The sequence below is a fragment of the Bombina bombina genome, unplaced genomic scaffold (assembly GCF_027579735.1).
Source record: "Bombina bombina isolate aBomBom1 unplaced genomic scaffold, aBomBom1.pri scaffold_811, whole genome shotgun sequence".
NCBI classification, from domain to species: Eukaryota; Metazoa; Chordata; class Amphibia; order Anura; family Bombinatoridae; genus Bombina; species Bombina bombina.
This window is the reverse complement of record NW_026511875.1, coordinates 40,882-58,700: the sequence shown is the minus strand read 5'-3', so window position 1 is coordinate 58,700 and position 17,819 is coordinate 40,882. Positions and strand designations below refer to the sequence as shown.

Below are 17,819 nucleotides of genomic sequence, written 5' to 3'. Positions count from 1 at the left end.
CTATTGCAAAACCTGAATTTTTCGCCGCTAACAGCCAATTGGAAAGCGGCATCCAAAATAAAGGAATTAGCCAACTTTAGTGCGTGAATTCTGTCCATGACTTCATCATATGGAGTCTCTTTTTGGAGCGAATTTTCTAGTTCCTCGAACCAAAAATACGCTGCTGTGGTGACAGGAATAATGCACGAGATTGGTTGAAGAAGGAAACCTTGCTGAACAAATATCTTTTTTAGCAATCCTTCCAATTTTTTATCCATAGGATCTTTGAAAGCGCAACTGTCCTCAATAGGAATAGTTGTGCGCTTAGCTAACGTTGACACTGCCCCCTCAACCTTAGGAACCGTTTGCCATGCGTCCCTTCTGGGGTCGACAATGGGGAACATTTTCTTAAATATAGGAGGTGGAACAAAAGGTATACCTGGCTTTTCCCACTCCTTAGTCACTATGTCCGCCACCCGCTTGGGTATCGGAAAAGCATCAGCGTGCACTGGGACCTCTAAGAATTTGTCCATCTTGCACAATTTCTCTGGAATTACCAAAGAATCACAGTCATCAAGAGTAGTTAGGACCTCCTTAAGCAGGGCGCGGAGATGTTCTAACTTAAATTTAAATGTTACGATATCAGTGTCTGCCTGCTGAGAAACTTTTACTGAATCAGAAATTTCCCCCTCAGACAGACCCACCCTCACTGCCAATTCAGATTGATGTGAGGGTATAACTGATAAATTGTCCTCAGCGCCAACCTGCTCATCTTCTGTATTTAAAACTGAGCAATCACGCTTTCTAGGGTAGGATGGCAGTTTGGATAATAGATTTGCTATAGAATTATCCATTACTGCAGTTAATTGCTGCATAGTAACCAGCATTGGTGGCGGGCGCGCTAGATGAACTAGGTATCGCTTTCGCGGGCAAAACTGGTGTTGACACAGAAGGAGCGGATGATGAACTATCCCCACTACCTTCATTAGAAGAATCATCTTGGGCAATCTTATTAAATGTGACAGTACTGTCCTTACTTTGTTTGGACGCTATGACACAATTTGCGCATACATTAATAGGGGGAACCACCTTGGCTTCCATACACACAGAACATAAGCCATCTGAAGGTATAGACATGTTAGACAGAATTTGGCAGGCTAATAATGCAATAAAAGCGTTTTTAAAGAAAAGTGTTACTGTCCCTTTAAATAATAAACACGCACACTTTATCTCTGATATTTTGAAAAACTATGAAGGCAATGTCCGATTTTTACAAAATTTGCACCCCAGAGTCCTAATGCCTTGAAAGTAGTGCACACCAAGTTTCAAGACTTTAACCCTTAAAATGAGCAAACCGGAGCTATTTGTTTAATTCAACAATTTTAGTACACTACAATCACTGCCACAGCCTTGCTGCGGCTTTTTACCTTCCCTGAGAGTTATTCAGCACTGAAATAAACCTTCCTGAGTCCGTTTTTGTAGCCACAGGACCCCTCACATGAAGCTGCATGCACTGCCATGGAAGTAAACTGCGCAATTGAGGCGCGAAAACGGGGCCTCCTTCCTCTGCATACCATAGTGAAGGGGCCTTTCTGACTGAAATAGTAGTCTAACTAAATGCCAGGCGAATAAAAACGTTCCCAAAAGTGCTTTTTAATTACACAAAACACTCTAAATGCCATCTAAATATGAAATAAATCAATCGATTTAGCCCACAATAGTGTCAACCAGTATAGAGCCCATTTATAAGCCTTCATCTGTTATGAGTCTAAGAAAATGGCTTACTTACCCCTTAAGGGAAAACTGACAGTCTTCTAGCATTAACAGGTCTTGTTAGAAATATGACTGATCATACCTGAAGCAGATAAGCCTGCAAACTGTTCCCCCCAACTGAAGTTCTCTGGTTTCAACAGCCCTGTGTGGGAACAGCAATGGATTTTAGTTTCTTGATAGAAGAAATAAAAAACTACAACTAACACCACATACTCTTTACCATCCCCCGTGGAGATGCTACTTGTTCAGTGCGGCAAAGAGAATGACTGGGGGGCGGAGCCAGAGGGGGGCTATATGGACAGCTCTTGCTGTGTGCTCTCTTTGCCATTTCCTGTAGGGGAAGAGAATATCCCACAAGTAAGGATGAAGCCGTGGACCGGACACACCAATGTTGGAGAAAAACATAATTTATGCTTACCTGATAAATTCCTTTCTTCTGTTGTGTGATCAGTCCACGGGTCATCATTACTTCTGGGATATAACTCCTCCCCAACAGGAAATGCAAGAGGATTCACCCAGCAGAGCTGATATAGCTCCTCCCCTCTACGTCAGTCCCAGTCATTCGACCAAGAATCAACGAGAAAGGAGTAACCAAGGGTGAAGTGGTGACTGGAGTATAATTTAAAAGATATTTACCTGCCTTAAAAACAGGGCGGGCCGTGGACTGATCACACAACAGAAGAAAGGAATTTATCAGGTAAGCATAAATTATGTTTTCTTCTGTTATGTGTGATCAGTCCACGGGTCATCATTACTTCTGGGATACCAATACCAAAGCAAAAGTACACGGATGACGGGAGGGATAGGCAGGCTCATTATACAGAAGGAACCACTGCCTGAAGAACCTTTCTCCCAAAAATAGCCTCCGAAGAAGCAAAAGTGTCAAATTTGTAAAATTTGGAAAAAGTATGAAGCGAAGACCAAGTTGCAGCCTTGCAAATCTGTTCAACAGAGGCCTCATTCTTAAAGGCCCAAGTGGAAGCCACAGCTCTAGTGGAGTGAGCTGTAATTCTTTCAGGAGGCTGCTGTCCAGCAGTCTCATAGGCTAAACGTATTATGCTACGAAGCCAAAACGAGAGAGAGGTAGTAGAAGCTTTTTGACCTCTCCTCTGTCCAGAATAAACGACAAACAGGGAAGAAGTTTGGCGAAAATCTTTAGTTGCCTGTAAGTAGAACTTGAGGGCACGAACTACATCCAGATTGTGTAGAAGACGTTCCTTCTTTGAAGAAGGATTTGGACACAAGGATGGAACGACAATCTCTTGATTGATATTCCTGTTAGTAACTACCTTAGGTAAGAACCCAGGTTTAGTACGCAGAACTACCTTATCTGAGTGAAAAATCAGATAAGGAGAATCACAATGTAATGCTGATAACTCAGAGACTCTTCGAGCCGAGGAAATAGCCATTAAAAACAGAACTTTCCAAGATAACAATTTTATATCAATGGAATGAAGGGGTTCAAATGGAACACCTTGTAAAACGTTAAGAACTAAGTTTAAACTCCATGGCGGAGCAACGGCTTTAAACACAGGCTTGATCCTAGCTAAAGCCTGACAAAAGGCCTGGACGTCTGGATTTTCTGACAGACGCCTGTGTAACAAGATGGACAGAGCTGAAATCTGTCCCTTTAAAGAACTAGCCGATAAACCCTTTTCTAAACCTTCTTGTAGAAAAGACAATATCCTAGGAATCCTAACCTTACTCCAGGAGTAACGTTTGGATTCGCACCAGTATAGGTATTTGCGCCATATTTTATGGTAAATCTTTCTGGAAACAGGCTTCCTAGCCTGGATCAGGGTATCAATAACCGACTCAGAAAAACCACGCTTTGATAAAATCAAGCGTTCAATTTCCAAGCAGTCAGTTTCAGAGAAGTTAGATTTTGATGTTTGAATGGACCCTGTATCAGAAGGTCCTGTCTTAGAGGTAGAGACCAAGGTGGACAGGATGACATGTCCACTAGATCTGCATACCAAGTCCTGCGTGGCCATGCAGGCGCTATTAGAATCACTGATGCTCTCTCCTGTTTGATTTTCGCAATCAATCGAGGAAGCAGCGGGAAGGGTGGAAACACATAAGCCATCCCGAAGTTCCAAGGTGCTGTCAAAGCATCTATCAGAACCGCTCCCGGATCCCTGGATCTGGACCCGTAGTGAGGAAGTTTGGCGTTCTGGCGAGACGCCATGAGATCTATCTCTGGTTTGCCCCAACGTCGAAGTATTTGGGCAAAGATCTCCGGATGAAGTTCCCACTCTCCCGGATGAAAAGTCTGGCGACTCAAGAAATCCGCCTCCCAGTTCTCCACTCCCGGGATGTGGATTGCTGACAGATGGCAAGAGTGAGACTCTGCCCAGCGAATTATCTTTGATACTTCCATCATTGCTAGGGAGCTTCTTGTCCCTCCCTGATGGTTGATGTAAGCTACAGTCGTGATATTGTCCGACTGAAACCTGATGAACCCCTGAGTTGTTAATTGGGGCCAAGCCAGAAGGGCATTGAGAACTGCCCTCAATTCCAGAATGTTTATTGGAAGGAGACTCTCCTCCTGATTCCATAATCCCTGAGTCTTCAGAGAATTCCAGACAGCGCCCCAACCTAGTAGGCTGGCGTCTGTTGTTACGATTGTCCAGTCTGGCCTGCTGAATGGCATCCCCCTGGACAGGTGTGGCCGATAAAGCCACCATAGAAGAGAATTTCTGGTCTCTTGATTCAGATTCAGGGTAGGGGACAAATCTGAGTAATCCCCATTCCACTGACATAGCATGCACAATTGCAGCGGTCTGAGGTGTAGGCGTGCAAAAGGTACTATGTCCATTGCCGCTACCATTAAGCCGATCACCTCCATGCATTGAGCTACTGACGGGTGTTGAATGGAATGAAGGACACGGCATACATCTTGAAGCTTTGTTAACCTGTCTTCTGTCAGGTAAATCTTCATTTCTACAGAATCTATAAGAGTCCCCAAGAATGGAACTCTTGTGAGAGGAAAAAGAGAACTCTTCTTTTCGTTCACTTTCCATCCATGCGACCTTAGAAATGCCAGAACTAACTCTGTATGAGACTTGGCAGTTTGAAAGCTTGAAGCTTGTATTAGAATGTCGTCTAGGTACGGAGCTACCGAAATCCCTCGCGGTCTTAGTACCGCTAGAAGGGCACCCAGAACCTTTGTGAAGATTCTTGGGGCCGTAGCCAATCCGAATGGAAGAGCTACAAATTGGTAGTGCCTGTCTAGGAAGGCAAACCGTAGATACCGTTGATGATCTTTGTGAATCGGTATGTGAAGGTAAGCATCTTTTAAATCCACTGTGGTCATGTACTGACCCCTTTGGATCATAGGTAAGATTGTCCGAATAGTTTCCATTTTGAACGATGGAACTCTTAGGAATTTGATTAGAATCTTTAAATCTAAGATTGGCCTGAAAGTTCCCTCTTTTTTGGGAACCACAAACAGGTTTGAGTAGAACCCTTGTCCTTGTTCCGACCGTGGAACTGGATGGATCACTCCCATTAATAACAGATCTTGTACACAGCGTAGAAACGCTTCTTTCTTTATCTGGTTTGTTGACAACCTTGACAGATGAAATCTCCCTTTTGGTGGAGATAATTTGAAGTCTAGAAGGTATCCCTGAGATATGATCTCCAGCGCCCAGGGATCCTGAACATCTCTTGCCCAGGCCTGGGCGAAGAGAGAAAGTCTGCCCCCCACTAGATCCGGTCCCGGATCGGGGGCTCTCGATTCATGCTGTCTTTGGGGCAGCAGCAGGTTTCCTAGCCTGTTTGCCCTTATTCCAGGACTGGTTAGGTTTCCAGCCTTGCCTGTAACGAGCAACAGCTCCTTCCTGTTTTGGTGCAGTGGAGGTTGACGCTGCTCCTGTTTTGAAATTCCGAAAGGGACGAAAATTAGACTGTCTAGCCTTAGCTTTGGCTTTGTCTTGAGGTAGGGCGTGGCCCTTACCTCCTGTAATGTCAGCGATAATTTCTTTCAAACCGGGCCCAAATAAAGACTGCCCCTTGAAAGGTATATTAAGTAATTTGGACTTAGAAGTAACATCAGCTGACCAGGATTTTAGCCACAGTGCTCTACGTGCCTGTATGGCGAATCCAGAGTTCTTAGCCGTAAGTTTGGTTAAATGTACTACGGCCTCCGAAATGAATGAATTAGCTAGTTTAAGGACTCTAAGCCTGTCCATAATATCGTCTAGCGTAGATGAACTAAGGTTCTCTTCCAGAGACTCAATCCAAAATGCTGCCGCAGCCGTAATCGGCGCGATACATGCAAGGGGTTGCAATATAAAACCTTAAGGTAACCCTCTAATTTTTTATCCATTGGATCTGAAAAAGCACAGCTATCCTCCACCGGGATAGTGGTACGCTTAGCTAAAGTAGAAACTGCTCCCTCCACCTTAGGGACCGTTTGCCATAAGTCCCGAGTGGTGGCGTCTATTGGAAACATCTTTCTAAATATTGGAGGGGGTGAGAACGGCACACCGGGTCTATCCCACTCCTTAGTAACAATTTCAGTTAATCTCTTAGGTATAGGAAAAACGTCAGTACTCGCCGGTACCGCAAAGTATTTATCCAACCTACACAGTTTCTCTGGTATTGCAACGGTGTTACAATCATTGAGAGCCGCTAAGACCTCCCCTAGTAATACACGGAGGTTCTCCAATTTAAATTTAAAATTTGAAATATCTGAATCCAATCTGTTTGGATCAGAACCGTCACCCACAGAATGAAGCTCTCCGTCCTCATGCTCTGCAAGCTGTGACGCAGTATCAGACATGGCCCTAGTATTGTCAGCGCACTCTGTTCTCACCCCAGAGTGATCACGCTTGCCTCTTAGTTCTGGTAATTTAGACAAAACTTCAGTCATAACAGTAGCCATATCATGTAATGTTATCTGTAATGGCCGCCCAGATGTATTAGGCGCCATAATATCACGCACCTCCCGGGCGGGAGATGCAGGTACTGCCGCGTGAGGCGAGTTAGTCGGCATAACTCTCCCCTCGCAGTTTGGTGAAATTTGTTCACATTGTACAGATTGACTTTTATTTAAAGTAGCATCAATACAGTTAGTACATAAATTTCTATTGGGCTCCACCTTGGCATTGGAACAAATGACACAGATATCTTCCTCTGAGTCAGACATGTTTAACACACTAGCAATCTGTCAGGTAAATCTTTATTAGCAAAAACGTACTGTGCCTCAAAGAGGTACTTAAACGATTAAATGACAGTTGAGATAATGAACTGAAAAACAGTTATAGCATCGACTTTAAAATAACCCAACTTTTAGCAAAGGTTTGTTCCCATTAGTAAATAACAATAACTAAATTTGACATAAAAAATTATAGAGTAACGTATTTATTCACAGTCAATATAAAATTCTCACAGCTCTGCTGAGAGAATGTACCTCCCTTCAAAGAAGTTTGAAGACCCCTGAGATCTGTCAGTGAACCGGATCATGCAAGAAATATAATAGTAGCTGACTGGAATTTTTTGATGCGTAGCAAAAGAGCGCCAAAAACGGCCCCTCCCTCTCACACACAGCAGTGAGGAGAAACGAAACTGTCACAATTTAAAGCAGACAACTGCCAAGTGGAAAATAATGCCCAAACATATATTCACTCAGTACCTCAGCAATGTAAACGATTCTACATTCCAGCAAAAACGTTTAACATGATAATATTTATTAAAAGGATTAGTGACCTTTAACAGAGTAGTTCCGGTGAAATACCATTCCCAGAATACTGAAGTGTATACATACATGTCATTATAACGGTATAGCAGGATTTTCTCATCAATTCCATTCAGAAAATAAAAACTGCTACATACCTCAATGCAGATTCATCTGCCCGCTGTCCCCTGATCTGAAGCCTTTACCTCCCTCAGATGGCCGAGAACAGCAATATGATCTTAACTACTCCGGTTAAAATCATAGTAAAAAACTCTGGTAGATTCTTCTTCAAACTCTGCCAGAGAAGTAATAACACGCTCCGGTGCTATTGTAAAATAACAAACTTTTGATTGAAGTCATAAAAACTAAGTATAATCACCATAGTCCTCTCACACATCCTATCTAGTCGTTGGGTGCAAGAGAATGACTGGGACTGACGTAGAGGGGAGGAGCTATATCAGCTCTGCTGGGTGAATCCTCTTGCATTTCCTGTTGGGGAGGAGTTATATCCCAGAAGTAATGATGACCCGTGGACTGATCACACATAACAGAAGAAAGATAGATATCAGTGATCAATGGGTGGTCCAGAGAACCCGCTGAGGCCTGGATTACAACTGAAGCGCAATCAAAAGCACAGGGTGCAAAGAACAAAAAGCACAATCTGGGTTTACAAGTGGATGGTTGAAAATGTTAAAGGGACATGGAAACCCTATTATTTATTTAATGATTCGGATAGAGCATATAATTTTACACACATTTCCAACTTACTTCTATTCTCAAATTTGCTTCATTCTTTTGGTATTCTTTGTTGAAGGAGTAGAAATGCACTAGTGGGTGCTACGTGAACACATCAGGTGAGCCAATGACAAAAGGCATAACACTAATCTGCAGCTAACTTCCATCAGTGTGTCGCTGCTTCTGAGCCTACCTAGCTATGCTTTTCAACAAAGCATTCCAAGAGAACAAAGCAAATTGGATAATTGATGTAAATTGGGAAGTTGTATTGCATGCTGTCTCTGAATCATGAAAGAAAAATAATGACTTTACTGTCCCTTTATTCGTACACTCTATCAGACAGTGATATTAGTGTGCTTATTGTACTCATAATAGACGTTAAAGGGACACTAAACCTATTTTTTTTTCCATTCATGATTCAGATAGAGAATGCAATTTTAAGCAACTTTCTAAATTTACTCCTATTATCAATTTTTCTTCATTCTCTTGCCATCTTTATTTAAAAAGCATAGGAGCCGGCCCATTTTTTTGAGAACCTGGGTTATGCTTGCTTATTGGTGGCTAAATGTAACCACCAATAAGCAAACACTATCCATGGTGCTGAACCTAAAATGGGCCGGCTTCTACGCTTCACATTCCTGCTTCTTAAATAAAGATAGCAAGAGAAAGAAGAAAAAGTGATAATAGGAGTAAATTAGAAAGTTGCTTAAAATGGCATGCTCTATCTGAATCATGAAAGAAAAAATGTGGGTTTAGTGTCCCTTTAAGTGTTGCACTTAATCCAAAATATTGGTTTAAAATGTAGGGCTTTTTGAGCTGTTTATGTATAACATTGTTACAAACATTGGGGTCATTTACACTCTTTTAGAAAAACGTATCTAATTATTCTACAAAAATATCCATAGACTTTAATAGTGGTTTTCTGCTGAAAATCATTAGATACCTTTTTCTAAAGGATTGTGATGGACCACACTGTAGTTGCAAACACTGCTGCTACATAGTGCTCAAAACATATGCACGCTCCTGAGCCTACCTACCTTAGTATGCTTTCATTGACAAAGCTATGCAACAGTGGTTACCAAGAGAAAGGTGTCAATTTGATAACAGACAAAAAAAAAATGGAAAACAAATATGTTGTTGAGTTGGTGTAAAAAGGTAAATAAAAGGACATAAAACAGAAAGAAGATATAGTTTTAAGCAATTTACTTCTATTGTCAAATTTGCTTCATTCTCTTTGCATCCTTTGTTGAGGGAGCAGCAATGCACTGCCAAGAACTAGGTGAGCACATCTGGTAACCCAATGACAACACGCATATATGGGCAGCAACCAATCAGCAGCTAGCTCCCAGTAGTGCATTGTTTCTCACAAGCCTACCTAAGTATGCTTTAAAACAAAGGATACCAAAAAAGAACAAAGCAAATTAGATAATAGATGTAAATTGGAAAGTTGTTTAAAATTGCATGGTTTACCTGAATTATTAAAGTCTAATTTTGACTGTTCTGTCCCTTTTATTCAATTCTATCAATTGAAAATGTATAGCTTGGGACATGTATGAATGTTAGTAAACATCTATTTAAATGTAAGAGTATCGATCTATTTACAGTGTATACAATTTATGAGAATAAACAGTCAGCCAATCTGAAGCTGATATACATTTGTAGTTGTCAGTTATAAAAAATACACAACGGATGAAGCAAATGTGAAACGCTGGAGTTACCTGCAGGACAAATGAGAGACAGACTGCAGATATCAGATGGGTATTGCGCAGCGTAAACCCCAGCAATGTGACCGCCCATGGATGTGCCCACCAGATGGAATGGCTTCTTGTTCAGATTGATGCTTTCAACAAACTGTAAACAAAATAAGACACTGTTTTTTACTGCTTGCTTCTGTCTCTTTATAATGCTATACTGTGAATACAAATACTCTGTACTTATGCTAGAGAGAGATCCTGATTCTCTAAATTCAAAAGCAAGGAGAGAAATCAGTTTTCTAAAATTGGGCTGAACTTGGAAGTCCCAGAAAATGATGGACTGCATTTAAATTACATTAATGAAGCTCCCATCACAGATAACTTTTTTTTAAGCAAATACAAATTAACCAATGGTATTTTCAGTGTACTTGCATTTGCTTTTAGTTTCATGTACGTTTCTTTTTATCCCAGTGCAAGAAGAGTAATGCATATTTAGGGCTACATGTATGAAGCAGTGAGAGCTGCTCCGGAGCCCTAGCGGGGAAGGTTTGCATATGCAAGCCTGCTTCCCGGAATGTAAGAAGCAGCGGTCATTAGACCGCTGCTTCTTACACCCTACGCCACCTCTGAGTTGGCGAGGGTAAATCACAGAGAGCTCGCTCTCAGTGATTGACAGCCCCTTCAGTCGCGTGATTGAAAGGGCGAGCATTACACACTGCGATAAATGTGTAATGATACATACGGGCCAGCGGACGAACAGATCCGCTGCCCGTATGTATGTGAAGGTGGGCGGACAGCTTCGCAAGTTGAGAAGCTGTCCGCCCGCCTCTTAGTACATGGGGCCCTTGGAGTCAAACTTGGTGACATAATTTCAGACATGTCCAAGGACACACCTGATGGGCCCACTTACAAAGGCTGCGATACTCATTTTGACTTTTGTACTTTTTAGTACAATTTTAACTGCATTTTCTGAAATTGTGTTGTTCATTCAACACGATTTTTATCTTGCACATGAAGGCCTAGATTACCAGAGGAGCGCAATATTGCTCTTACGAGAGCGCGATATTGCCACTCCACTCAGTAATACCAGTGCGCGTAAAATGTGCACTGGTATTACAAGTGAGGCGCAATGCAAATGCAACCTCATGTTTGCATTGCCTGGAAGCCTTGCGCTCACGAAAGTACACTTCCATAAGCTCCAATGGGAGTCTCGTTCTCATGCCGTCAGACACGGCAAACCACCTAGCATAGCGCAGGGGGCAATTCGCGCAGCGTAGGGCAACAAAAAAATATATATGTATATGAATATATACATACAGTATATAGTTATGTGTTTATACTGTATGTGTATATACACATATTAACACATAACTATATATGTATATAAGAATATACACATATATATATTTAGAGGGACAGTCTACACCAGAATTTGTATTGTTTAAAAAGATAGAAAATCCCTTTATTACCCATTCCCTAGTTTTGCACAACCAACACAGTTATATAAATACACTTTTTACCTCTGTGATTATCTTGTATCTAAGCCTCTGCAAACTGCCCCCTTATTTCAGTTCTTTTGACAGACATCCATTTTAGCCAATCAGAGCTGGCTCACCTGAACTCCATGTGCGTGAGCACAGTGTTATCTATATGACACACATGAACTAACACCCTCTAGTGGTAAAAAACTGTCAAAATGCCCTGAGAGAAGAGGCAGCCTTCAAGGGCTTAGAAATTAGCATATGAACCTCCTAGGTTTAGCTTTCAATTAAGAATACCAAGAGAATCATGAAAGTTTATTTTGGACTAGACTGTCCCTTTAAAGTAAAAACAGTCCCCCATTAAGCAGTTTCAGTGCCGTTTTGTTTCTAAAAAAAAAACCCCACACACACTTTAACCCCTTCTAACTGCTTTGTGTATTATTATTTTTTTATATATATATATATATATATATATATATATATATATATATATATATATATATATATATATATATATATATATATATATATATATATATATATATATATATATATATATAAATAAAGATGCTCATATTTTTGTTTATTTGAACAGTACTGTCCTCTTTATTTGGGGGGCAATTTGGGCCAATTTTTTTCATTAACCAGAGGTTAATTGTGCTTAGCGCAAAGTGAAACCACAAGTTAGCGAGAGCATTAACCAGCCACTTGTAATGGCTGGTTATTTAACGTGCGCCCGTAAAGTATTTTTTTCCAGGATAGTTTAAATAAGAATTGCACTGCATCATTTACATTTTTATTTTATAAAAAATGTATGCATACTCTTAATACTATTTTAATGCATACTTTAGTTAAGATTTTTACACTGTACTTTCAATAGTTTTTTTTTTTTTTAAATGGCTGCCAAGCTTCCCCCAACTCATGACATCACAATCTGGGCTGCATAAGGCGTCCAATCACAAAAGGCTCACTAGTTGAATTCAACAGGCTGTCAATGCTATTCAGCAGAGTGCCTAGATAAGTAATATCACAGCGGCTAATGTTCATATGAAGCTGAAAATTCTAAAAAAAAGATGCCTCACAAGATGAATAGAGCTTATAAATCCCAGATCAAGCCATAATCAAATTAAATATGTCCTCTGCACCATAATCCTATACCCAATAGGTCAAGAAAGAAAACATATTTTAAGTTTACTCTATGGGCAATTTAAGCGAGTTTCAGGCAGACACAGGAAAACGTATATATCTTTATTATCAGTAAAGACACGAGTGTGCCAGTCTACTATTAATATACAGGTCTCCAAGCAGCTAATCTACAAAACAACCTAAAACAAAATAGTTGGAGAAAGACTTGTGCCATAAAGGAAAACAAAATGACACTATTATTGGCCAGTAAGGCTACACAGAATAAGCAAAATGTCTATTATTACTCTTAGAATGCCCTCTACTTTATATCATCTGAATATAAATTCTAGATATATTACAAACATTTTGCAAAAGGGTTGCAGATCAACAGAAAAAGCATTGAAAAAATAAACACACAGCTTTGGCCTGGGTATCACACATCCACAGATTGTGTAAACAACTGTTGGTCACTTTTATGCATAAACCTTATTTGATACCCCCTTTTCTGTATCACAATGACTAGTGGAATACCCGCTATTTGTCCGACACATCATGACTCCTGCTGGCCATAAAGCAGGTAGGAAACCTATACTATCTCCCCTCCTCATTCTCTGAAGCTCGAGAAGAAGGCAAGACTCCCCAGACTCCCTTCAAATTTGCCCATGAACTGCCCAGGTTCTCAAGGTATCCAACCTCAGTCACTAATGAAGCCATATATCTTAGACAGTATGGGGGGTCAGTAATCAGGATCAAAGGTGGATATGTTAAATACTGCTTTACACTCAGGCTCTATGCTCAGTGTTTGTAGATCTCCCTCTATCTGCATCTCTGTAGTATCACAACTGTCAGTCCCTGACTCCATAGAAAAGAGATCTGTAATGGTTTAGCATAGTTTTACATAGTGCTCATCCAGAAGTCTTGACATTGTCTGTTCAACGGTACATCTGCAATATTACACCTATACAATAAGTCTCTGAAGCTATTTTAGGTTTGCTTCAGGAGACACCTTAGGATAACCAGTGTTGATGGAGGGTATAAATAGTACAGCAGATCTTGGCTGCTTTACCTGGACTTAACCGAGGGTGGCATAGGTAGAGGCCACAAGGACTTGCTGCTGCTAAAGGCCCCACTGTTCCAGTATTCAGGGCTGGAAACCAACGTAAATCAAAATGCAGCGAGTCTCACAGATTTCAAATCCATGGTAAATTAAGTCAGATGGTGTCTCAAAAAGTCGTCACACCCTCAAAGTAATTTATCCATCTTGGCTGCCGCCTGTAAGCATCCCAGCTTCACTAGGCTTTTTAAACTACCTATTTAGCTGAGCGCTATACTGCAATGTATGTCTCTCCTTCGCAAACAGAAAGGTAGGGTACACCCTATAGCAAGATACATACGGTAGCTTCCAAGGTAAAATTTGCCTTTTGAGAATTCTGTGAAGGACCTCGTAATACTAACTTGATGTCTTTAGAGCTTCAGAGAATCTGACCATGCGTCAGTACAAACTCTGAATTTGTAGTAATATTTTTAGAGCTACCTACCTGTGCTTGCAGTAGCCAGCATCAGTTCCATGTTTGTTGTGTTGCAATGAAACGTCTGCTGGTTATGTTGAAGTTGTTTATATTTTGTTCTGTCCAAGGCAATTTCGGCACAGTTGAGAATTATACAGTTGGCTTGCGTATTTCTTCTTTGGATAAGCAAACTATACTTGGGCATAAGCTTTCAAGGCTGAAATTTCTCTTTATCAGAGCTGACAAATGGCATTTAGAAGCTTCTAAATAAAATCTATATGTCTGTATACATCTTTAGATTGATATAATAGTCCAAAAATGGTTTTACTATTCACTTACTTCTTTAGGGAATCTATAAATCTTAATAAAATTGCACTACAATATATTATGAAGCAAAGCCAATCTGAGAATTTAAAGGGACATTATACACTCATTTTTTCTTTGCATAAATGTTTTGGAGATGATCTATTTATATAGGCCATAAAGTTTTTTGTTTTTTTGAAAAATGTATAGTTTTGCTTATTTTTAAATAAAATTGCTCTGATTTTCAGAACCAAGCCCCAAAGTTTTATGAGAATACCATCAGCTACCTTCTCCAGCTTCCTACTGTTTGTGTAAAGGGTCTTTTCATATGCAAAAGAAGGGAGAGGGGGGAGTGTCTTATTACCTACTTGCAGTGGGCTTTCCAGCTACCTTTTCAACAGAGCTAAACTGACAGCTTCTAAATAAGTTTTTAAACAGTCTTTATATCTGTGCATCTTATTCTTTATAGTAGTGTCTATTACATGCAGTTATATGAAAATGAGTGTATACTGTCCCTTTAACACACTGTAAAGGCTTATCGATATAAAGAGATATTGTTTTACAATGTTCAAAAAGCCATTGAGGCCACAGTTTGAACTAAGCTTTTTGATTCCTTTATCTTTTGCCCTTTGGTAACAGATGGAATTTAATCATTTTATACAGAACATGGCTGTAAACATTATAATCTCCAAAGGATTAGGAGGATGTAGTGACAACATTTAGAATCTATCTGGGGCCAGCGTTATCAGTTAGCAAAATCTAGTAAAAATGTAATTAAGTTAATGTGTTCTAGTTTAATACAATGACTTCATTGACATCATTGCACTGGGAATTTCTATTAATTGTTACAAAAGGGCAGTAACTCTCTGTTTTTTTGAGGGTGTTAGACTAAGAGCTATTCAACTTGCAATGATTATAGAAAGTGACCATGTTTTTTTAGGTCACTAAATAAACAAACAAAAATATATATATATATTTTTAAATCACAAATATTCTCCCAGACCCTGCAAATAGATACAAAGCTTACAAGTTACCTGGTGTATCCTTCTGACTTGCCCATTGACTGAGAAGTCATCTAGAGCAGAGCGTGTGGTCCCTTCATGGCCGGGCATGTCTACACACACCAGGTGAAAGTTCTTAGGAAGAAACTATAAAAAAAAAAAGAAGAAAGTTGTTAATAATGTATTATAAGAGTATGTCATTGTATACAATGCAACACAGCTATCTGTGGCAGCAAACAAAGATTTCTTACAGTAAAACTAAACACCATGTGTACAGGGACATGTATAAGTTTTCCAACATCTACATGCACACATGTGCCTATTTAGATATATGTGACATCATTGGCAGTTGTGAGTGACTGATACTTTTTGTTTGCTTCATACATTTAAAGGGACACTAAACGATGAAATTTTTTTAACTTAAACATTTCAATAGATATATTTTAATCATATTTGTAATTAGTTTTGCGTGTCATATTTTTACCGTACATTAGTTATGCAGCTCCAAAATGTTATTGATTTCCAAACCCACCAATTTAATCTTATTTTTCTTTCCCGAATCGTTTACGATAACCTGAGTTATCAAGATGTCCGACTTTGTGAGTAATGCGCATGCGCAATCATCTAGAAACGTCATTACATATGTCACCTTCCATTTACACCGCAGACCGTCTGAATCGATATTTCCAAACAGATGTTACCCAGGAATAGACAATGTAAGATCGTTACGCTGCGCTGCGAGAATAACCCTTACTTTAACGAGCATTTAAATACATAAATATTTCATTAGGAGAATAATGATGAATGAATCCTCTAATATTTTAAAATGCATTTCTTAAGGATCTAAGTAGTTTATTTAATTACTCAAGGATTTAGTTACTATTAGTGTTGGATGCTATATGTGTGGTATCAGCGGCACCACTGACGTCTGAACTTGCAAAGCAAATAAGAAAAGAAGAGGTTGTGGAGATTACAACCTCTGATAAGTATTGCAGTAGGCTATTTCTTGCTTGTGTAAGTACCGACTGAAAATGGAATCTGTTGATTACCGTGCTGCTAATGGGACTATACATCTCCCCTTGTAAAATGATAGCTAAATCAGACTAAGTACTCAGGAGGATCCCCCGATTATTCTCTATATATATTTTGCCCTGCTAATAAGCATATATCTTGTGAACAGTTGGATACTACAACAACAGCCGTTATGATAAATTAAAAGCTAAAAATGTGCTCCCAGCAATAACTTGATATAAAGCAGTACTGTGCGTGTAGTGTGCTGATCTAAATTGCCTAAGCAGTAGTACAGAGTAGATTACAGAGTAAAGATCTAAGAGACACTAAAAACATGTCAGGGAAGTTAGCTGTGTTAGGGTACTGGTGAGAAGCCCTGGAACTTCTGTGTTTTCAGATAGCCTTAGGTTGCCTCAATTGCAAATGTTGATGTTGTCACGTACAACTATTTATATTATGTTTATGTACTAGGGGTAGTACTTATTTATACTTGGGGGTATCTCCAATTTCATTCAACCTTAATTTAATTCCTTGATTTACAGACCGTTAATATCAGGCTTCAATTCTCTGTGACATGTATACACACTCATTTACTGCTCAGTTACAGTAGATCACATTTCTTAATTGAAGAATTTATGTAACTTATTTGTAATGTTGCTTGGATGTGTAACAACTATATCATTTAAATGTTACTGTTTTTGACGATAATGTCATTCCAAATATAGAATAGAACATCACTGAGCCAGCTGTTCGGTACTAATGACTGAGTGAAGAGTTATAATAACAGTAATGCTTATTGTGAAAATGTTTTTAGTGTCTCTTAGATCTTTACTCTGTAATCTACTCTGTACTACTGCTTAGGCAATTTAGATCAGCACACTACACGCACAGTACTGCTTTATAACAAGTTATTGCTGGGAGCACTTTTTTAGCTTTTAATTTATCGTAACGGCTGTTGTTGTAGTATCCAACTGTTCACAAGATATATGCTTATTAGCAGGGCAAAATATATATAGAGAATAATCGGGGGATCCTCCTGAGTACTTAGTCTGATTTAGCTATCATTTTACAAGGGGAGATGTATAGTCCCATTAGCAGCACGGTAATCAACTGATTCCATTTTCAGTCAGTACTTACACAAGCAAGAAATAGCCTACCGCAATACTTACCAGAGGTTGTAATCTCCACAACCTCTTCTTTTCTTATTTGCTTTGCAAGTTCAGACGTCAGTGGTGCCGCTGATAACGATACCACACATATAGCATCCAACACTATAGTGCTATGGGTTATAGACAGCAGTATATTATAGCAAAACCTAGACACCTGTAGGCAACTACCTCCTTTTTTATCCAGTTACTGTAGAACAGCCAATATTTGTATTTATTAAAGGGTTGTTGTGAGCATTTTATCACTGTTTCCCAAACCAATTTATTTGTGAATTCAAAAAGCACCTAGCTTTTATATTGTCTACATGTTCAGTATATAATACCCCCAGTGACAACAGGAGGTTTATAGCGAGCGTGGGTATA

General features: G+C 39.6%; 1 protein-coding gene across 1 annotated transcript in view; it reads right to left on the bottom strand.

The window, feature by feature from the left end:
• The window catches only part of LOC128643993 (monoacylglycerol lipase abhd6-B), a 79,603-nt gene extending 63,251 nt beyond the window's left edge, over positions 1–16,352 (bottom strand). Inside the window, exons 1-3 of the mRNA XM_053696760.1 lie at positions 16,329–16,352; positions 15,313–15,426; positions 9,886–10,018 (exon numbers count right to left, since the gene is read on the bottom strand). Coding sequence (XP_053552735.1) covers positions 9,886–10,018; positions 15,313–15,426; positions 16,329–16,352 — 271 coding nt within the window. The remainder of the gene's footprint in view (positions 1–9,885; positions 10,019–15,312; positions 15,427–16,328) is intronic.
• Positions 16,353–17,819: the final 1,467 nt, after the last annotated feature.